This window comes from Macrosteles quadrilineatus, unplaced genomic scaffold, assembly GCF_028750875.1.
Source record: "Macrosteles quadrilineatus isolate MER2022 unplaced genomic scaffold, UCM_ALF_1.0 Scaffold_7__1_contigs__length_78375512, whole genome shotgun sequence".
Classification (NCBI taxonomy): domain Eukaryota; kingdom Metazoa; phylum Arthropoda; class Insecta; order Hemiptera; family Cicadellidae; genus Macrosteles; species Macrosteles quadrilineatus.
Window position 1 is genome coordinate 34,166,136 of NW_026542600.1, and position 24,612 is coordinate 34,190,747.

A 24,612-nucleotide genomic window follows, 5' to 3' on the forward strand; every position below is an offset into this window, starting at 1 on the left:
ATATCCAGTAGTAAACATGCGATATGTCGATGTATGTTTTAACATTATCCATTTTTATAATTCAATAAGTTGTAACAGTCCTTTTCAACCCGACCTACGTCACTGATTTTTACGATTGAGGTGTCTTTTAAAAGCTTAAGATCTAGCGCAGCACAAAATGGTAATTAAAAGGATATTTCGATTAGGGCTTCAAAAGGTTGACCCCTACGCCTTTGATTTATTCCAGAAGGTGCTTCCAATGGTTGACCAACTTTTACACTTTACAGTTTAAAAGTGAAATGTGAGTAGTACTCATCAGATCATTTTTTAAGCCAGGTTGTGAAAAACATGGATAGATCGTCTGCAACTGTAAACAGGAGATGAATAAGTTATAAAAATAATATAATATTGCGCACTTTTCACATGGTCAAGTGTTACATCGTACTGAACCAATGTTTTTAAACACATTTCTTAAAGGATAAAGTGAATAAACTGTGGTGGACTTCCGGTTTATTCAATGGCCTAATAGTAATAATTGTTTAGTAAACCAAAACTCAGTTGTAAACTGTTAAATTGAGAAAGAGGATCAATAAAAGTCAGGTGTATAATAGTAAATTTTTAATATCACCTAGTAGTAAAAAAAATTTAGTTTCTAGGATTTTAGATGCGTAGGCCTACTAAGAAAGTATTTTCTCTTAAAGACCTAAAATAAGACAATTATTAAAATTCAAAATAATGGCCGCATTCAATTTTTTAAGCATATCCTAATATCTTTTAATATATACATACGCCTAAATACCCCCATTGCAGCACATTCGCATATTCAGAGAATATATAAAATAGTATTGGAAAATCCTTCTTTAAAACAAAACTTGTAACTTATGTCCATAAATGAGTGTTCAAAAGATTCATTCATAAGTTTACCATATAGGAAGTGAATAAGCAGGTTTCCTGCCAGTAAAATGTTAAAATGAGGCATTTTTAGGTAGTATACAGAACAGAATTAGGTGAAACCCGTCGACATTGACGGTTACTTTCAAGGCTTATGCTAATTTATATAACTGCGATAAATTGATTGAAGTAATACAAATTTTGAGCATTTAGCTCTTTAGCTTTTTTGATGAGTAATAAGTGTAAAAGCAATATAATGACTATTGCGTTAGTTACAAAATGTGGTTGATCATTCAATTAATAAAATATTTCCCATACCGTACGTCATAAGAGTTATTAGTACAATGTTAACTGGTTTCTCTTCTTTTGGAAGAACCTTTAAATAGTATTAAAATCGTATTGGTCAATCTATTGTGATAAACACTTCCGATCCGCGCTCATGCATGCGCCGTAGCTGTTAGTTGGTCAACCATGAAATGAACCAAAACCATGAAATGAATCAAATACTTAAGGGTCACACTTTTGAAGCCCTTTATCAACATATAAATTAATACCATTTTGCGTTGAGCTGGATCTTAAGATTTAAAATTACACCTCAATCATAAATATCAGTGAAGTAGTTTGGGTGAAAAAGGGCTGTTACAGCTTATTTTATTAGGAAGATAGATAATGTTAAACAAGGCAATGGCATATCACATGCTTAATACTAGATATTAGAGGGTAATGATTAACCGAAGAGCCGTTGATTTATATAAAGCAATTAATGAAATCAATTACAACAATGAATATTGGCCGATACGCGGCAGAGCTGACCACGGGGGGTAGATTTCTGGGGGTAGATGTCCGGGGGTAGATTTCCAGTCGCGGGCTGTTTCTCGACCTTGTATAAGCCCCGTCTTCGTGACGTCAAAATGACGTAGGCGTTTTTTTTCATGGGGGAAAATATCCGGGGGTAGAAATCCGGCGACCCAAAGATCAAAATTTCAAAAAATGAAAAAAAAAACACCTGGAGATACCATGGATTAGAACCTACATACCAAATTTCATCGAAATCGGACCACAGGTGTAGTCCCTAGCTCTGTACACATCTAGACACACACACACACACACACACACACACACACACACACACACACACACACAGAGGCATCACTTCGAAAACCACTTTATGGGTCCAGGGGGACCCAAAACGAATATATCCACTCAAAACTCAAACTCGAAAATTTTGACGAAAGCAATACTTTCTCCATATACTATGGTAGGCCTATAGGGGGAGAAAGTAAAAATCTATCCAAAATCGGTTCGGTACGCTGTGAAATGCTGTTATGTTGTTACCAACACCTACAGGAATCGACCAGCTAATTGGCACATGGCTCTAATCCCACAATACTCTATTCCCCTAGTTAAATTAAAATGTACAAGCATAGATACAACATAGTCCATTTTTGTACAAGTTAGATTTTTTTTAGCTAGAAGCGGTTAAGGGGATGAACCTTTAATCTTTGAATATGAACCTTTAATCTTTGAATACGAACCTTTTCCTTTTAGTATAAAAATATAGTGAAGGGGTGCACAGAAGCAGTGGCGTAACAGTATTTCCCCGGGCGCCCCCGCAAAAATGTCTGTGGGCCCCCTACTACCCCTCCCATTCCCCACCACAGCACTATATACCACAACCATCGCCACACCACAACTATCACATGACGTAGGTGACGGCAGGCCTACACGATCAGACTGGCAGAGGATGGTCTCTAGCAATATCAAGTATTTACCTATTCTTCAACCACACGACCAGAGTCGTCCTTGAAACATATTTTATATTTTGTCACAGTGATAATAAACTTGGGAGTTATGTTCGTGATTAATATATATGGGCTACTCCATTACTCCACCATTCACATTCATTACTAAAACAACCAAGCTTCCAACTATAATTTGAGTCGGGACCACGAAAGTTTGCAGTTGAGGGAGTAGCCTATTTACCATTTCACTTCAAAGGAGCCAATGAGGGCAGTGCGGTGTTGCCAAATCTAATAATACCAGCTGTTTTAAAAATATTGTTTAGTATTTTAATTAGTGTCGTCAACGGGCGATATGGCAACGTCGCACTAGCCTTGTCTTGTGATTGGCTGCCGCCAACTGTAAACTTTCGTGGTCCCAACTGTAAATGTTAGTGCTTCACTAAATTAGCCCAATTTAATGACATGACATCTGATTGAGAAACTAAGTAGAGCATGGTAGCCTACAGTAGGCCTAAATTTAAAACTCACTAGCGTGAACTGACTTCAGTGAAATAAAAAATACAAAAAATATAACAAATAGCCTAACTTTTATTTTTAAAGTGACAAGAAATACTTTGCTATACATTAACACATGTTTTAAGTTCAAATTGTTTTACAAATCACAAAAAAGAACTTTTAGAAAGGTTTTATTTATTTGAAATGTCTTGATCTTGCTGCATTTCTAGCTGCAAAAGTTTCAATGACTGTCTTTACATCAATTTTTCTTGCAATGTCGTTTTCAATGCTTAAGACGCTCAACCCGCTTAGTCTCTCCTGAGACATAGTGACATAGTACTACTGAGATAATTTTTTATTAATTTTAATTTGGAGAAAGAACGTTCAGCTGAAGCCACTGTAACAGATAGAGTCAAAAATAGTAAATATGCTGTACATAAATTCGGTAAACTGGATGCAACAGAATAGTTTTCCAGGAACAAAAATTCTGCCATCTCTTTCAGGGACCTTTTAGCTTTGATTTAATGTCTGAAAGTTCTTCTGAAACTTAACATTTCGCTAGGAAAGTCAGATGTCAAATCTTCGCTATATTCTTTAGCCAGTTCACTTAATTTCACTTGAAGCTCATCATCTTTACTGCTCATTGCTCAACAGAAACTCAGGAGTCAGGACTGAGAACAGAAAACAAATTGTTTTGATCTCCAAAATCAGGTGATCTACGGTCAGCTGAGTTAGGGGCCTACACGTGAGCGGGTAGTGGGGAGGGAGGAGGGGCTGGCTCCGAGTGTGTGTCGCCACGGCGGCAGGCAGGCACACTGGCACACAGCACCTAGCGCTAGCTAGCATGAAGCTACACAACCACACTGACAATACACATCGTCGGGTGATTGTGGTGAGCGTTGGCGTTTCGTTAACGATATTGTTAATTAAAAGATAAAACTTCAGTAGATTTGGCAGAATAAAAGTATCTACCAACACATCGTTTTTTTATTTATAATTTGTCAGGAGAGAAAAACATCCGTGAACAAAGAATCGGTTTTACGGACGGTTTTATGAGAAAAGGGTATCTTAACCTCGCGGGCCCCTAAACCTCGCGGGCCCCCCCGCACCGCGGGGTCTGCGGGGGCGGCTGTTACGCCACTGCACAGAAGGAGCCTCCACGAAGATTTTGAGTATTACACGCTAAGAACGACATCACAATTGGGCGCACCCCGGGCAACGCTGACATTTCAGCGGCTATTCTTCTACAACCGGAAGACTTAAAAACAAAATAAAATGAATCTACATAAACAACCTTTTTCAAGGCCATTAGTAACGATATCGTTTAATATCGAGAGAAAAAGAAATATTACTGTCTGATATGTACAAGACGTACGAATATGCGACTTCCTCCTTGTGCAAGAAACACACCGCGTTTCTAATTGGCTTACAATTCTTTCTAATTGTAAGCCAACATTTTAATAAAGTTAGTTATTTATTTATGGAGTAATCACATTTTACAGCTGCTGTGTGTACACCTTATAAGATACGTTGGAGTGAAAATTTAAAAACGTCCGTTTTCAGGAAAAGCACTTTTAAAATTTTCTGTTCCATTTTTTGAAACTTTTTTTTTATTTTTTATATTTCATTGACATTTGAAGTTTCATAAAATGTCCATGGTAACGCAATATCTTTGGTGATTTTTTATTAATAGAGCACATTATTGTTTGTGCTCTAACTCAAAGGAAGGAACCGCAAATAGTACTTCAAGGTTGCATGAATTTTATATTACTAACCAGCCACTGGCTTGAAAAGTTTACCTAATGATAACAACAAAAACATTCTTCTTATCTCCTTCGACTGCGAGTGCGACTGTGGTTCTCGTCTGCCGCCAGGCCAGACAGAACCGGTTGAAGTTGTCTTTTCGTCTTTTGTCTTGTCAGTCTAGGATAAGATTAATTATTCAAATAAGTCGGGCAATCCCCTTTATTGTTATACATTTGGCAAAACATTGTGTTAATGTCAATGAATATTTAACTGGTACGGGTATACCTGATTAATGTAATTAGGATTTACATTTCAATGTGAGTAGCCTACATCGAAAGAACATTCTACATCTAGGTTATGTGGAGTTTTAAAGCTCATTATCCTTTTCCTTAGTGAAAAAACACAGAAGAATCACTAAAAAAATACGTAGTGACTAATGATACGTAGTGGTAATTGGGCCAACTAGACATCACTACGTACGTAGTGATATGAATTCATTAGGTAACTTAACTAGTGATGTATGATCATTAGGCAACAGTGATATGATATCACTAGGTAAAATAGTGATATCTTGTTGGCCCAACTACCACTACGTATCACTAGGTAGGCTAAAGTTGAGTGATCTTTTGCGTAGTGATGTCTACTGATTTTAGCATGGTGGTGACTTAACGATGAAACCAAATCTCTTCAGACAGACTGGCAGGTGCTTAAGCAGTAACCAGATGTTTCACGGTACCAAGGCGCCACTTTCCTGCTCTCTCCCGCACTCCCCCTCTCTCCCACGCCTAAGTACCCTTCTCCCGCGCACCACCCACCTCTCCTACGCTCCCCCCTCGACGTTTCGCGCTCAACACTACGTTGTCTTTATTTATTGTTTACATATTGTTCTTTATTTAGCCTACTGCCTACCGTTGTCATGGTCATATCTTCAAAGACAGGTGGCGGATATATCCACTGCTTTTCTACTCATCCGCGGATGGGTAGCGATAATCTTTTACCGTTCTATGTCACTATTTCGCCCGTCCGGGAAGGGTTAAGTAGGCCTAACACTTACTACGATCGGTGTCATGTAGGACAACTTGTTGACCCTTACACAGACCTAAACGTGATATAAGCAGAAAAAATTGTCTAGAGACTTAAATTTCTAAACTTTTATCAGTAAAATAGTAACAAAGGTACATAGCTAAACTAAATATGTGACTAGGCCTAAGATTGCACGGGTAGTTAGGGCCTATGGTAACTATGGTATGTACTTTGATTAACAAAACAAACAAATGGGTTTCAATAACAAAAAATACCAAACCCTGACTATTCGGAAGATTAGTTACAGACACTGTAGCCTACAGTGGAGGAAGTGGATATGCGTCATGTTCACTGACTTGATTAACTTTTTCTAAAATCAATACAGATCCTTATTTTACCCCCAGGTTTCTTGACGACTACCAATGGACTACTCCATAGATGGTTAGATTATATCATCAGCGTGCATTTGAAGGATTTCCTTAATAATATTCAGGATAATCGCCTGCATCGCAGGGTTTCGAGGATAGTACCGCTGTTTGATGGGATAGTCTGATTTTAGTCTAATATGTTGGTTTATGTACTATGTTGGATTAAAGTTGTAAAGTTGTATGGCCCGGAACTTTGTTGAATAGAGCGTTCTTTATCTAGAAAACATTCTAGTTGTTCATTCTCTTCTATGGAGAGAGGTGTAACAGCACTACACTTCAAAATGTTCCTGGCTCCTGTTACAGGTGTAACACTGAATTTGTTACTGTTAAATATGTAAGAAATAAGTAAATTCAGAATCAAACACAATCATAAAAGTCCATTTTAATTCAAAATCAAAACAAAAAAAAAACAACAATCAACTGTAAACATTGTATTTTAACATGTGATTTCATACATTATGCAACATTAATTAAAAACATGATTTTAGACAGTAATATCCATCAGTTACAGTGAACTATAATCAATTCTAGAGGAATGATTAAGTCATCCATTCCTAGTATTGTGGGCACAGACAGGTTAGGTACCATTATAGCTTGGAATCGAGTTTCTCTATTTCCAACTGAGCATTCAAACTCAAAAACTTTGTCAGCGGTACTTGTAGACTGGTCGGCCAGACAAATATTTGTTTTTACCATCTGAGGTTTTATATCTTGGTCTTGAAGATAATCGGCAACATCATTTCTGATAAGAGTGATCATTGATCCCGTATCTATCAAGGCATTAAAATTACGTTTTGAATTTCAACTGTAATAAAAACCATGTTTTCTGATTCATTAACCTAGGAACACATGTTGAAGTTGAAATTTTTAACTTGTTTAAGCTAATTTTCCTACTCTATTGAGGTGGTTTTATTGTAGCGAGACTCGGTCCACCTCTTTTCTTCCGGTCTCAATCTGAGTTTCCCGCCTTACATGGACATTTTGTGGTCAACACACCCTCTCTTTTGCAATAAAATCACCTTACAGTAGACTCCCTCTTATCCGGACACCTTTTAACCGAACATCGGTTTAACCGGACTACACTCAGCGGAAATGACATCTCTTTAACGGGGGCTATAAAGTGAGCGGTGGTAGTAAGTGTCGAATCAGTAGTGCTCATGGTTTTGTATGGGCTCGAACGAAGAACTTCACTGTACCTACAAAGTTACCAATCCATCTCCTTTATTGGGCTTTTTCTGATAGCAGTTACAAGTCCTTTTCTTAAATCATCAATTTAACCTTCATCTGACAAGTTATAGTCCCTTAAAATTTGTCTAATTGCATCTTTGGACAGTTTGTAAACCCAGTTGACTCTAGAATCAGATTCGAGTGGAAGTAGAAGCTCACTCCTAGCTTGTGCCATTGTAGTAGATTGTGTAAAATATTCTTGGGAGGTAGTCACGATTAAAACGTCAGTTGTGGCTGTTAATTCTAGTCTACTGGTCGCAGCAATGTTAGTAGACGGAGCAATCGTTGTTGGGGCGGTTGTTCTCGTAATCGACGTCTTGGGCTTAACAGCGATTGTGGTAGTCGTTCCACCTGTCATTCTGATCGGGCGCCAGCAACTAACCTGCACAATTTACAAAAATTAATCTTTACTTTTTCGAGTAATAAGTCCCTTTTGGGGGGGCGCCAAAACCAGTGGCGTAACAGTAGGGCCCTCAATGCGGGGGGGCCCGGGAGCTGAGGGGGCCCACGAATCGGTGAGTGGGAAACGGTGAGCAGAGATGTCCGTGAGACGAGTGGGGCCGAAAAATTGGAGTTCATTCTTATTTAAATGTATTATCAATCATTCAATAATTGTATTGAACAAGTAATAACATTGATGTTATTAATATTATGTAGTTATCAGTAATCTTTTAATTTCGTTAGGCCTCTTCTTCAGTGATAACGAACTAGGGTAACAAATTTAACGTGTTATAACGTGGGTCTTTGATTATTATGCAATCTTACTTTCGTCACCAAGAAATATTTTACTTCTCGGTGATTTCGTACACTGCTTAATGTCGTCTGCAAACATTCTGTTACTTTGGAGCCTGGAATCATGAACGTTGGGGCTTTTAATATTGTATCGTATCATTTTACATTTTAGTTTTGTCATGATATTGATTGCATTTTGTTAAATACGATATACTGCTACTCTAATGACTGTGTTTGTTAGTCCATATCTTATTTTACCTCCCAATTAACCAACACTAAAGACATATGTTGTAAGATAAACTCTTACAACATAATAAGACGCTTGAAATCCATACAAAGATAAAATAAAAAATGCAATAGTCTATTTTAGCCTGTGATAAAAGTATGTCAATCTATTAAATTCAGCTTTTAGTGTATGAGTTAATTATAACCAAAGAGTTTAACTAACCTAATAAATTAATTCTTTCTCATCCTTCACTCATATTTGGGTTAAAATACGCACATAGTGGCGTCCTCATCTTAAATAATTGATTGATTGACTTTAATACTTTACTTTGAAATGGCGACCATACTAAAAAGTAGGTACATTTTAAGCCAAGAATTAATGGAGATGAGTGTAGAATGAGTGGCCCAACCTTTTAGTTTTTAAGGGGACTAAGGCCGATATATTCTTAAAAACACAGATGTTAATTTTAACTAATAGCCAATACAGAAAAGGCAACTAAGGGGGTTAATAGGGGAATTCGAACCACATCTTTGCCTTGTAATTAACGAATTAGTCTAATTATCAGAGTAATAAAAATGGATAACATGTGTGATAAATTAAACTAGGAGAAACCCGTCGAAATCGACGGTTAGGGGCCTCTTCGTTTATATGGGCGTGCAGCTTCATTGGCAACAAATAATGCAAATAACATAGCAAAATGGCATTTCCAAAAAACAAAAGAATACTGTAAATTGGCTGTTACGTAAATATTGACGTTTAAATGCATTGTTAATCAACGTATCTTATAAAGGATGATGTGATCTAGTTTAAAAGGAATATGACCTTTCTGTCATGACAGTAGCTGCTTGGATAGTATTTACTCTTTGTGCCATTTTTACAGCCAAAATGTCATGTTATTTTCATTAATGTTACCAACCTAGTGGGCCACGGTCCGTAATATAGGCCACTGCAAATAATTTGTCAAAGATAGGTACCGGTACCATTCTTGGCAAAGTTTCTGTGTTTGGATGGTATTGGACACGATAAGAGCTCAATGAACTTCTTCTACAGATAATTAATCTGTTGGGGAAATATACATATGCCGAATTATAAATGCGAGTTTGGGCATTTTGTAACTGTATAAGTAAGTTACATAGTATTTTTAGGCTCCTGCTCAGTCCACTTAAGAATATATTTTTTAGGGATAAATTAAATGGTTTTTGTTGCTGTGTAGCGATAGTTAACATGCAGAACCCTCTTCGTTAGTCTAATAACATTCAAAGGCTCTCTAAAAGTTGAAGTTCTTATTTGTATACATACCCTTATTATGTTTTTACTTAGCGGAATGAATACCTCGAAGTAACCTCTCTGAAAAGTCTGCAGTAAATTGCAGTTTTCCAGTTTAATGACTTTTTAAATATTGTAAAATGTTTTATCTAGTTGCTGTACACTAATATTTATTTAACAAAATATGGTCACGCCTCATATGGACAACATGCCCTTCTGCACTTGTGTTATTTTGTATTACACAATTAAAGACGTATCCAATGATTGACAACATCTATGACATTCATCTCTTGAACAAATTTGCCAAATTTGTCTCTAGATATTGTTTGGTGATCTGTCTAGAATAATATGATAAAATATAGGCAAAAGTGGTAATAAAGGCAGATACCAACCCGTTCAATAAGAAATAATTGTAAGAGTTACTATAAAATGATTGTCAAACGATTTCGTAATGGAACGTTATATTGCAAAACATGGCATGATACAGAAGAAAATCAATTTTAAAATCAGTAAATAACATTGCAAATACTTCTTTTGGACAATTCAATAACTCCCAATAAATGTGTGTTGTTTAAAATACAATTTAAGAATTAACAGCTGTTTAATTCAAAAGTATTATCCACATGATTAAAATGTAAACAAATCTGTGGAGGGATCTTTAAGGGTTTCTGGGGCAGAGCCCTAATGGGATTCACTTGGTTTTTCTTTTGATAACTCATCTAGAGACCAAAACCTTTCTTTGGACACCCCTACCAAGTTTCTACTCCAAGCCGTTCTCTCAAATTAGTGGAGACAAAGTTTCCAATTAAATATTTGGATTCCCCCATGTTAATCTTATGGGAGAAAACCCAACTTTGATAGATGATCCTGCCCAAACTAATAAAGATTTCAAAAAATTAAAAACACTTTGAAAACTACAGATCAGGGCCATTATTTTGACTTTTTAACCATTAAAATCGGTCCAAAAATGAGGGAGGAGTTCTGTTTACAAAAATCGGCTTAGCGTATTATATATATAGATGTAAAATTTTTAACCTCTTTGATGTAAACATTCTGATAGACGGATGGAAGAAGAAGGTTTTTTATTTGATTTCAAAACTATTTACAAACACTAATATTGATATAATTATGTAGTGATGCACGACTGAAATACTTAACACACCCTTTTATGACCAACCCAAACCGGTAATTTAATATTTTAATTTTTAATTCAATATATTTCATAATTTATTTACCACTCTTTTTATGAATAATCTGTTTGATCATTGTATCGGTGGTCCAAAAATAACTATGGTGGAGGGGGAGGGCGTTTGATTATGTTGTATCGGTGGTCTAAAAAAACTCATAAGAGGGGGGCCCAAAAAATTGGTTTGCAGGGGGGCCCGTAAAAATTTGTTACGCCACTGGCCAAAACCTACGACGTATTTCCCCAAAAGGCATTGGAAAATATGCGAGCCCGGTTTTATCCCCGTTGTTGGATAGCTAGTTGCGCTAGGTTGCGGTTCCAAGGGTCGAAATGTTTAACGAATCAACAGTAAAGGACAAACTAGTATTCTGAAAAAAGAACGGATGGCTCACACAAAGGGTATAAAATATAAAATCTCCGACAATCGAACTCACATGATCATCATTGCCATATTTGTTCTCTATATGGAAAGAAATGTGCGCTGCGGGCGAACCACAGTTTGGGACGGATTGCTGTGGGCGTACCACAGTTAGGACGGATGCGTCGATCTTGGGGACAGGGAAGAAGCTAATCTGCAAAATATGATTATACCACACAAACTCCTACAATACAGTTAAATAAAAACACACAAAGTATTAATCAGCACTAAACCTACACCACCTACCACACACAGTTATATGAGACACGCAAACACTAGCAACCGCTAAAACTACAACACCCAAAATACCATCATTCAAGACACACACGTATTAGTAACATCTACACTACAACTGCTAAAATACCGTTATTCAAGACACACACGTATAAGTCACTACTAAAACTGCAGCACCTGAAATATAGCTATATAAAAACACAAACGTATTTGTAACCTACTTACACATGCTGTGGGCGAACTACAGTTCGGGACGGAGTGTTGTGGGTGAACCACAGTTTGGGACGGAGTGTTATGGGCCAACCACAGTTAAGGATTGGGGAGTGCTGTGGGCGTACCACAGTTAAGGATTTATTATTACTAAGTGCTGTGGCCGAACCACAGGGAAATATCGCTAACTAGCCTATATAGCCTAGATAAATGTTGTGGGCGAACCACGGGGAACTATCGCTAACTATAGTTAAATGCTGTGGGTGAACCACAGAGAACTATAGCTAACTACAGTATAGCTAAGTGCTGTGGGCGAACCACAGTTAGGATCGGAAGAAGCTGCGGGTGAACCGCAGTTAAGTAGGCTATAGTTATATTTACACAGATCACACAAATAAGCTAGTATCTAGGTTATTTAATTGAACCACACGTCTTGATGTCGCACAGTATTTACCCGTTAAACTATAGATAATTTGTCACACAAAACGTTGGATAACTCCGATTATAGCAGTTTAGTTAAGATTAAAAAACACTTGATGTTGCACAGTATTTACCTGTTTACTCCAGATAATGTGTCATACAAAATGTTGGATAGCTCCGATTATAGCCGCTAAGTTAATTAAAACCACACAACACACAGTAAATATGACTACAACAGCTAATTGGTTTCCTCCTCTGTGGGAGGATGAGAGTGACGGTAAATTTCTTTGAATGTAATTATTGTTCAATCAAGATCAATAAATAATTACATGTAGAAGTATCGAATTATGTGAGAAACAAGATGTCAATGTATGGCTGCAATGATGTTAACGCTCAAACAAGATTAAAAACACTGAACATTTAGCGCAAGCAAGTTTTACGTAAAGCTGACTTATCAGAACATTCAATGAAACTTGAGCTTGTACTAGACTTGAACGAACCGTACGACAAATGTCTTAATTTAAACAAGGCGGTGACTACTTTATACAGAAACGTGGTCCTTAGTCCTCGTGAAACCGTGTGTGGTTGACAGTCGTCTGTCTCGGGCACTCGTAGTTGATAGACGCTTCCGACCGACTCCCTGACTTGAATGTCTGGTGGCGTGGACTCAACTCTCTCGTGTCCTAAACTGAACTGTCTCGAGGAGCTGCAAGTGGTGCCACACTCGGGAACGGCGCTTGTGCGCAGGTCCAGTTGGGCATGCGCAGAGCGCCTGGCGCTGAGCAAATGGAAGCCGCCGACTCAAACGTTAGCGGGATTTACAAATTGACATTTATGTCACTGCATTGGAGCCAAATCGGCCCCTTATACTTTAAATTTAACATGTTACATTATCATTAGAGTAAATATAAACTGGAACACCGGGTAGATAGGAGATGTGGGATGAAAAGCACGCCGTTTTGGTAACCTTTCCTTTCGGCGTTTTGGTCGCCGTTTTGGACCCAACACAGATAAGTCAGTTCCTCAAGCAGTGCACACAGTTGTTAATACGCTCCTGGCTGTCTATACAATAGGTTAAGTGCAATTATAGTTGTATATTCGAAATCTGCATTAAATGCAAAATTTGACCGAATAAATATAATCTTATTTAAATTGTAATTCAAACTGAAAATATTTCAAAGCTATTACACCCTGACATCAAAAAGTTACTAAGCGAGAATTTGTTTAAAATTATTTGTCCAAAAGCAAAATTGTATCTAATGAGATGATCTTCAGCATATAACCAAGCAATTTAAAATCAAATTAGTTAGTTGTGTCTAATGGAGTAGCGGAACAAGGTTCTTTATAAATCACGCAGCGGTCCGTCCTCCCTGGTTCCGCTGATCTTTACGTTTATGTTACTCCCAGAAACGTTTTGAGTACGATAAGTACTTTTATTCAGGTCCATTTTTATTACAGGTTAGATATAACTAAATACTGTATTATAACCTTCTTGGTAAACTATTTAAACATACTAAGGTACTGTACATTAAAATATAAAATGTAGACTATATATACAGGGACAGCGACTGGTAATCCTCATTTGTTTAGTAACAATGAATCTTTTACTATCTGCTCTGTTTGGTAATTAATGAGAAACACCAAATGTAAAGGTTCAAAGCAAGAAATTGATAATGTCATAAATACTAACCTAGGAAGTATTCTACCTAACGTAAAAGGCAATAACAAACAATTGAATAATAAATTTACAAATCAAATTGTTAGGTGTGTCCTTAACAATAGGGGTGTTTTTATAATGTTACAAATACACAGTTAGTAAAAAAGTGTTTGAGTGCCAACAATTATTTTGTATATAAAAAAAATCATATCACATATAAGAGAAAATGGTTAATAACTAAACAGTATTTCTAAGAATATGTTTTACTTTCCACAATCGTGTTTAAATACAGTACAAAGGTTAACTGTACCTAAACCTAAGCTAAACATTTATTTAGCTTTACAATGATTGAGTAGCAAAAACACAAAGAATTGCCGGACTGAGGAGGTTGTGCGACATAAAATCAACCTCTTCACACTATTAATCACTCTACTACAAACAAACTACACACCTCATTGTAAATTGCTTGATGACATATGTTGAATATCATCTCTTCAACTAAAGCTTTGTCGCTTAAAGTTTTCTTATGGCCCAAAAATAAAATATTTCCTCGCATACTAACTTTATCATGACACAATGTGAAAATCCTTATCTCTTTTTAACCATGGAAATTCTAATTCAAATTACCATTGAATTCTGCATTTAAGGCAGATTCTGAATATATAAATATTATTGTAGGCCTACTTAATCTTTGTAATTGAAGGCTAGGAGCGAGTTAACAACTTTGTGCACTATTCAATGAATTGGCTCATCTCCGCTGGGTCCATCATAGTGGTGGGGGAAGGCTGCCACAAAGCTTTTGTGAACTCATACTTAGCGTTCCAGTTGTATTATATTTACTACGATGGTTCTTATTAAGGCTTCAAAGAAGGGCAATCTGAATTGTATTTTCTATTCATAAACAACAGTCATGCAGAGTTTATTTCAGATCATTTTAGAAATGGAAATGTTTATAAATGGAAAACTGAACGATTTGGGTTTTTGGAGCGTTCAAGATGAGTTAATTTTCTTCATTTTAAATTTTAACCCTACACCCTAGAAACATCTTTCCACAACAAAAATATTTCCTTTTTTCATCTGCAATAAACTTAAGGTATCCAGTTTGCAGTAAATCAAATCTACCAATTCCTTGGCATTCCACTTCTTTCTTTGAAAGAAACTTCCACTACAATTCCGTAAAATTTTTTAAAAGTCTTCCACTTCGACTGAAAACCCAACAAAATTTGGAAATGTTGGAATCTCAAGTCCATGTTGTTGGGCAGAACCTTCTACAGCAACCGTTAATACTTCAGTATTCACTCAAAATGCCTGTAAATATGTGTACATGTATAGTTTATAGTTATTTATAGTAAGAATTAATTGGTTACATTATGACAAACTCCATTTATCTTGTTGTTGTATTGACTTGGATAATGCAAAATATTTTTGATCCAGCCCAATATTGACTTATTACTTTTATAATCAGGAATTGTTTTTTAGGAAATTAATGAAACCCTCCATCCAAGAAAAATAATGAATTTACCACTTGAAAAAGGCACTGGTACATTTGTACTTTTTTTGGTTCTGTTATTCGTTACTGTTTCTGAATGCAAAAGCAAGAAGACTCCTCGCATCGGTAAGTAGGAAGGCCCTGTGAATATTTACTTAAAGTCGGGACCATGTATGCAGTTTAGGGAGGAGCCTATTTACCACTAGACTTCGAAGGATCCAATGAGGACAGTGCGGTGTTGCCAAATCTAACAATACCAGCTGATTTAAAAATATTGTTTGGTATTGTAATTAGTGTCGTCAACGGGCGATATGGCAACGTCATATGGCTATATCTTATGATTGGCTGCCGCCAACTGCAAACTTTCATGGTCCCGACTGTAAATAGTCAGTGATTTCTTTAGCTAAGCAAGCGTATAAAGTAAACTGTTCCTAATGGTTTCCACCTTCCAGTAACGTGTCAATCGACCATTTTGTAACTAAATTTTTAATATTTTCTGATCCGGAATTAATAAATTATTTGTTATCAAGGTTATACCTTACCCCCCAGATTGGCTGGCTCCCCTATGGAAAAGATAGATTGACGACCTATCTCCCTGATCTTTTCCGTCATGAAATGAGATTTTTAAACATAACAGAACTTCCAGTTAGGTTTGGTTGGATAGAATAGCTTTGCTTTAATATATATTCACTTAAATATATATTAGAATCAGTACTTAGTTTTTGTTTACATGTCGTTGTGTAGTGTTTTAATTTGTTTTGCATCACATGTGACCTTTCAAGTCTTAGTAGCCGCAAGAACTTGGACTCAGCCCAACCACTATCTGAACTGTTCAATAGACCTTAAATTAGTAATCTCAGACTCTTTCCTACAAAAACTGATTGCATTTTGAATTCTGTGTGCAGATTACTGTAGGCTAAGTAGACATGTAAAAATAAAATGTTTAATCAGTGAGTATATCCAACTTGTACTTTTAATCCAAAGGCAATTTAGTTTCTATATTTTTCTGACAGCTCTACAAAATATATTTCATCCAGTTCAGTTTAAGTTTAGTTTTGAAACAATTGTTTTTGTTACAGCAATTATCGGGGGAGGAATAGGTGGAACCGTTTGTGCCTATGAGCTTTCAAAACTTGCTACAAAAAGTGGACATGACATCAGTTTGGATTTGTATGAAGAGGCAGAGATTGGCGGAAGGTTAGCTACGACAAACATAGATGGACATGAATTCGAGACTGGTGGATCAATAATTCATGTTGAAAACAAGCACATGGCAAACTATGTAGAATCAAATGGTAAGTAGATTTTCCATATCTATTCGGAATTTTAAATTTAAATAACAATATCAGACCATATGTTTTTGACTGATTTACTATCAGAGATGAAACCACTAAGAGTAAAGTACTAAAATAATCTTCCTGTTAGCCCTCCTGAATTTTTAAGAGCCATTTACAAAAGAACTGCAACTGTGATACAAACCAGGGCCAACAATGTACATACCCCTTTCTGGGTTTAAGTCTACATGCTACATGATGAGTGAACCCACAATTTCAGTGTAGTACTGTTTTGTCTTTCTAAAAGTATTTAAAAATACAGTCGCATTTGTAACTCAAGGGGATACACATGTTTACCCACTTCTAGAAGTGGCAGGGACCTGAAATTTGACACAATTGTAAATCTTGAACAGTAAGTCCTATCTAAACACAGATATCACCATCCACCATCAATAAAAAAAAGTACAACTTTGATCATTATCAATTTGTTTGTATCTTCACTCCTTAGAACCACTTAATAAGTCTTTACATAGGTAAGTGACAGCCTATTGGTGGACAGTGTTGGTAAGTGGTTGTGAATCAATAGTTCAATATATTAAGTATAGTACTTAAAATATAGAATTATTGATCCATTTCCACTGATTTAAGCTGTTCCTGGGAACACAATAGGCCCGATAGAAAAGCGAGATACTTGACAATTAGCAAGATTTTAAGTCCTTAACCTTATCTTAATAATAATCTTAAGATCAATCCAAAGATAATCTTAAGATTAATAATTTTTAATCTTGGTTAAATTCCTTTACCCAAAATACCGGGTGTCCACAAAGTCTTGGTATGATTTAATAGCTTTGCTGTACGAAAACCATTAGAGCCACACTTAACTTGTATGCCTTGCTTGGAAGGGAATTTAATCAAGTTTTATTTAATGAAATTGGTAACACCTAAACACAGCAGATACAGTTATGATTCAATACAATAACAAATCAAAAATGGTGAGTTTAAAAGAGAAATCACAGTTTGTTTTGTTGTTTCACGAAACTCAATCCCCTATATCAGTTCATCGACTATCCATTTAAGTGGGAAGACACAATAGATAGAACAACAACAACCAAGAACAACAACAACAACAACAACAACAACAACAACAACAACAACAACAACAACAATAGAATGAAGTGGATAGACACAATAATTGTAGAATTTGGGGAAGTTAAAATCCCAGGACTGTGATTGAAAATTAAAGGGCCAGTCCAAAATTAAATCTTTGGTGAGGTGTAATGCATGATGGAATCATTGGATAATTTTTCTTAGTGGAAGAAAATGTAAATGGGTTTGTTTACTTGGTAATGTTGGAGTTTTATATAGTCTCTCAATTATAAGAACTGCAACTTATGAAAATTTTCCAGCAAGACGGCGCTCCGCCTCATTGGGCGAAATGTGTGAGGGATTGTTAAAATCTTCACTTCCCCGGTCGCTGGATCAGGCGTGATGGCACGACCAAATGGCCACCTCGTTCCCCCTATGGGTTTCTTTTTGTGGGTATTTGGCAAGGACACTGTTCATTCTTCCTCGGTTCATAATTTACACACACTTGCGGGAGAGATTCGGGAATTGTGTGGCGTCTGTAACCCAGGATATGCTGACTAAAACCTGGGACAAAATGAAAAGACGTATAGAAGATCTCACGGCCACTGGAGGCGCACACGTAGAGTTGTGTTACATTTGTACATAGTTTTAAAATCTTAAGACATTACCTGTTATATCTGTAAATAGATCTTTATCCTACTATCACTCGTTTTCATACTATGCGGTTTCCTTATCAGACCAAGACTTTGTGGACACCCTGTATAAGAGGAATGGTATTGTAAGGCCTCCTTGTATAAAAACCCCTTATACACTTAGAGATCTTTTTCAGACTTTGTACGATTGTTAGTTTTGTAAACTAACAGTTCTCTGATTTGCTGCGGCACTAGTATATTCTGATCCTAAATTATGCTGTAAAATACTAATAAGCATTATATTTAATTTTAGCCTCCTGATTGCATTTAAATACTGTACTAATAATTGGTGTAAATACCTGCATTTATGCGATCAAATGTGTTGCTAAATTGCAACCGGTTTTGACTCACATAGGCGTCATCGTCTTTTCACCTTATTCGAAAATTGTCAATTAATAATAAATAAATAAATAGAACTCGCACACGTACATGAACATAAAAACGAACATTTACCCTTGGTTTTTAATCTTAAATGTTGTTGACTTTTCTTAAACTTCGGGATGTGTAAAACATTCTATACATTCCATATTGAATTCGTCAAATACCGTTGACAGTACGCTGCACCACTGGGTGGCAAAGTGATAGTTCTGTCCGAAAATGGATAGGCCTAAGGATTATGATGAATCTCCCTTGGTTATATGTAAAGAAATTGTTGAAACCACTATAAATCGACATTAATCATTAATTTCATAACTTATTTCATGAACTCATAGGCAGCCATTGGTGAGGAAGGACAAATCACCTGCAAGCTTTGAATTTTAATAATTGTTGATTTCTGAAGAAACCGTTGGGTGTGTAAAAATTGTTAAACTAATGATTGCAGAAGAGCTGATTGAATAAATTTTCCCTGTTGAAAGTGTTTTCCTAACGCAAAAATTAAAAATACTCACTTAGTACCTAATGAAGTTAAATTCAAACTGTAGTCCCTCTCTATGTTTGCTGGTATAAAAACAATTCACTTCATTTGAACTAAAAACTGCTTTAATTGATTTTACAGTTAATGCAAAATGAAAGGATGTAAGTTTCACACAAAAAATATATCGTACAAAGGTAGGGAAGCGTGTAAAGAGAAAGGTATTTCGCTGGCCTCATAAATAATGGTAACGGGCCCAACTTTCGCTGTGACGTCACTATATCAAAGGCGGGAGCCAACATCTGTATTTTATACTTGGTGGAACAGAGTCTCAATCTATGGAACACATATTAGAGGATTGCTGTCTTATAGCTTTCCCTGGAGGATAGCTGTGATCTTTAAAACACAAGTTAATTGGCTCTTTGATGAAGGATCTTGTTTTGCATTTAGTATATTTCATTAATTTTAATTGCATATTTTAAACTGAACCAAAGAAGATACTCTCTACTATTAAATACATTAATAATAAATACGGCAGCTGTCCGAAAAATTCATGTATAGAATTTATGATTGTGAAATGTTGTCAAGGTTGGCTGTTCAATATCTAAGCATCTGTTCAATAGGATGTCTTTCAAAATAAAAGTCCAAAGCACTGTAAATCTCAACTCTTGTACTATTCTCATTTTCTAACCACAATTTCCCGTTTTACAGGGCTTAAGTGGAAATCAGTACCAGCTGGTCATAGCACTAAGGATGACTTTGGGTTCTATGACGGAAAAGAATTTGTATTTGTCTCAAGTGAATCAAATATGTGGAATATAATTGACTTGATATGGAGATATGGCTTTGACATAGTTCGGTTTGTCATGTCTGGAGATGTGAAAACTATGATGTCTCACTTCAAAAGGTACTTTTTATTTGTTTTTAACAAAATAACATAACATGTACACAGCTTGGTTGATCGAATCTTTTTAAAAATCTTTACCTCAGCTTTAATACATTATCATCACAAGAATAGTCTATTGTATCAACATTCACAGGCAGGTCCCAGCTGAGTAATGTCGGATTACACACATAATCATTTTAGAAACCATTGCAAATAATTTTAAAATAATTTACATAGTAAAGTTTCCCCATTGTTAACACGTTCGCTACTGCAATAGTACGAAATTTTCCATTCACATGGACCAGCGACGCACATATGCAACGGCCGGTTTCCACCCATAGACTGCCGTCGCATATAAGCGACGGCTAGTCACATTAAAATAGACTGCCGTCGCATATTTGCGTCGGGGTTCTAATGTTATTAAAATGCTTATATCTTTGTAGTGGTCTATTTGAAGGCACTGAATTCCCTGCAGTGGTCTACAGAGATGTCTGACGCACAACTGCGTCGCTTGGTCTGTGGATATGATGATTGGGTGACGTCATATAATAGTTGGAAAAACTGGTCTTTACTTTTCTGCATCACTGTATGTATGTATGCTGCATTATCCTATGTAGCTTTTATATTTGTTCAGTTATAAACTGTTCTTGAATAATCTGTTTATTTTTTTTACTTACTTTCACCTTAAAACACAAAAAAATGAACTGTCGCATATATGCGACGTTTAGTCTATTTCAATAAAACTATGATAATTTTCACTATTGTCTTCGTTGTAGACCGGACGTCGCAAATATGCGACATTACAAAAGGTTATAAAAAAAACAAAAAAACGAGAATAATTTATTTACAAACACGATTGTAGCGTATTACAATGTAAATGACCACTGTTTTACAGGTTTTCGCGCGTGGTCTGTGTGTACTGTTATCCAAGTGACAGCCGGTCTATGTGTAAGATTCAAATGTATACCTCGGTCTGTGGCAATGACCGCGGCGTCGCATATATGCGACGCTCAGTAGCGAACGTGTTAAACCTGTTCGATGCCTTCATTTTGTATTCAACTGAAACCAAAACCATCATCACAAATAACATAAAAATTATTGACGAAATTAAAAGCTACTACTGTAACTGTAGATTAGTGGGTGTCCCATAATAGTCCCCCCCTGGTTAATTTTTAAACGGCTGCATGTATTCTAACGATCTTTGATACACGTTACTAGGGTAATGTAAAGTACTTTTTGGGGGTATTTTGAAATTCACCCCTCACCCCTTAATAGGGGTTGTTGGGGGTAACTTATAGACCTAATATTTAAATAGCAACCCATATTAAGTAGCAAATCGTTTTAAAGGCCATTAGTTAAAAAGAATATTGGCGAAAACCAGAGGTCTCAATCTCAATCCATTACAGAATGGCGGCCATTTTTATTTTTTATCAGCCTAAGAGAGCCCATGTAAAAATATCCACCAATATCAGCGTTTCTATGGTTTGTAAAAGGGAATCTAAACTCATTATTATTGTAACAATAAAGTAAAAACTATCTTTTGATCAGTTCCAATTTTGCCCGGGACCCCAAAATGGGGTATTTTGGGGGCAGCTCAAAAAAGCCCCATCAAGCGACACCTCATTTTAAAGGCCATCAGTTAAAAAGAAAATCGGTGTAAACTAGATGTCCCTATCTCAACCCAATCCAAAATGGTGTCAGTTTTTAGCTTTCATCAACCTCAGAGACCCCACATAAAAATACATTATCATTTTCCAATATTAACATTTTATTAGGTTGTACCAGGAAAGCTTATGCCTTGATAAAAAAAAGTGTACTTATTAGTTGGTATCACAATTTCCCCTGGGAACTAAAAAATTAAGCATATTGGGGCATCTCAAAAGTGTTAAATGTAATGACTGAAAACTAAAAACTGCCGCCATTTTGTACTGGGTTGAGGTAGAGACTTTTGGTTTTCGCCAATATTCTTTTTAACTGAAGACTTCAAAATGAGGTGTCACTTGACGGGGCTCTATATTTAAAAAATGTTGAGCTGCCCCCAAGAGATGCCGTGAGCAGTTGTCAAACTGTGTAGTATACAGCTTTCTGAAACTGTCGGGAAGTACAGTCAATCTGTTTAAAGCCTGGCACATCAATCCTGCTTTCATACAGTCTTGGCAAAAAGGGTTTTCTCAACATACCAACTACGGTGTACAGTCATACCACACGAAAATATAAAAATAGTTAGTGATTTCACGGAACTGAATCGTCCACAGAGAGGGTCAAATAAACAAAAAATCAGATAATCATGACTATATCGTTCATTACTATCTAAATATTTAGTTTCATATCAGAAAACAAAAAAAATCTTGTCGAGCATAAAAATAACAATAAACTCAGAGAAATGTTGTGTAAAATTATTTTCAATAAGTATCTTTGTTATGGCTATCGATCTAGATATGTATAGTCCAGGATCTGAAGGAGGTTGATTATGCATGGAAAGGCTGAAGCAATTTTATTTCTGATTGTTGTTGTAAACACTATAGTGACCATGAAAACGCATGTTGTCGCCCCCTAGCTTGGTCGACATCCCTGGGGGGGGGGGGGGCAATATGGTGGGGCGCCGTTTACTAAAACGCGTATAACTGGAGAACCGTTTGAGATAGAACAGTGCAACAAGTGCCAGTTTACTCATAAAAATATGAGCTTAAAAAATGGTTATTATGTTTAAATCTGTATCTTTGGATGGTTTTTTTAGTTATAAAGATTTCTTATAAAATATTAAATAGATTAGCTAAAAACCAGTTTTTAATTATACAAAACATAAAATTTAATGAAGAAATTCAAGCGGTTACATTTTTAACAGATTAGAGGTGTCATTAAATAATACTGAAGATAGACTGTGGCATTGACCAGTGACAACATACGTCGTTTAACAAGTACATGGGATTTATAGTTTTCATTATTAATTTTTATTAGGATTTTTAATTACTTGGTACAAATAATTGCTTAATAACGATTTACAGAGAACGTTTTCTTCAATTTGCATGAATTTATTACCTTACAACCGATGGGGATTAACCTCCAAAATATGTTTCTTTAGAACAATATATACATCACATCATCCGATCAAAATTACTCATTACTTTGCTTAACAAACTCGGATATTGCACCTGTTACACGTGCCTGAAGATAATTAAAAGTCAAGCAGCTAGGGATATTATAATGACAAATTAAACTGAAAGTGTACCCACAAATATACTTCGTGATCCTGGCCTTTTTCTTCACAAAGCAGTAAGAATGATGACTGCAACGGGGAAACATAAGATGGGAAAATTACAACCTATGTCACAGCAATCATGGTGGTATGCCAGACATCAATCTGACCATGACCAACACTCAAACCACATTGAAAGAACGCCTTCACCTCAAACAAAATTTGACTGTACTAATATTATGCCGTACAACAAAGTAATGGAATGTACCAGAAATCAAAAACAAGCAATTAGTTTATCCACAGAATTTTACAACAAATGTAAAAGGATGTGCTCTTCTGTTTTTTCTTTATAATGCAGGGCTTCCAGCTAGCCTGTATGGGATTTGTAAAAAACCGGGCAGTTTAAATGTTTGAACTTTAGCCAAAAAGCTGCCCTAAATCCCTGACTTTTATCGTTTTGCGTAGTTGAAAATAACAAACGCAAGTAACCATAACTAATAACCTTCCTTTCCGCGATTCTAAGATGATCTCAGATGCAAGATCCAAAAAATAGTCACAGAGACTGAAAAAAATTGCAGGAGACGATTCCGATCGTATGAAATAATCTCAGGAGTGGTTTATGATCGCAGTATATTAACACAGTTATTGCCGTGATCGGGAGAAATTAATTTAAGTTTTTGACATGATCGCTGAGGTGATCCATCACATATATTCGACATAACGACAAGGGTGTTGCCGCGATTACAGGTAATTATCACACATGTTGCTAGATTACAGGAAATCATCACGGATTTGCCGCAACCTTTGGAAATCATTCTAAATTTCGTCTTGATCAAAAGATTGCCGATTTCACTGCGATTGTGAGAAGTTATCAGGATATTCGCTGAAGGGTTTTTAAAAAGTACTAGCTGGTATGTTGAACATAGAAGACCTGAAACTGTCCCTAACTTTTATTTTGACGAAACACTGTGCACCCTGTCCCCATACACAGTCAATATTAATGCACAACTTTTCACAATGTACAATATTATTGAGGTAATGGGCTAGCTATATTAAAAACAAAAATCTGATTTTGCAATACGTCGATTGAATAAAAGTTTTTTGAAAATTATTGCACAATCTGCAAAATATTGTATAGTGTATCAGTAGACAAACATAAAATTAAAATAATCCCAACTCATCATAGATTAAAATTGTACAAGAAAAAAACCCAACATATTCAGGAAAGAAATTCTTTGTATATTTACCAAAAAGAT

General features: G+C 36.1%; 1 protein-coding gene across 2 annotated transcripts in view; it reads left to right on the plus strand.

Moving 5' to 3' along the window:
* Positions 1-5,012: 5,012 nt before the first annotated feature.
* LOC128998704 (prenylcysteine oxidase 1-like) overlaps positions 5,013-24,612 on the plus strand; it is a 30,387-nt gene continuing 10,787 nt past the window's right edge. Inside the window, exons 1-4 of one of the 2 annotated variants that reach the window (XM_054424952.1) lie at positions 5,013-5,170; positions 15,360-15,495; positions 16,449-16,664; positions 19,986-20,181. In XM_054424952.1, the coding sequence (XP_054280927.1) occupies positions 15,393-15,495; positions 16,449-16,664; positions 19,986-20,181 (515 nt within the window). In that variant the 5' untranslated portion in view covers positions 5,013-5,170; positions 15,360-15,392. The remainder of the gene's footprint in view (positions 5,171-15,359; positions 15,496-16,448; positions 16,665-19,985; positions 20,182-24,612) is intronic. The other variant, XM_054424953.1, reaches the window with a different exon arrangement.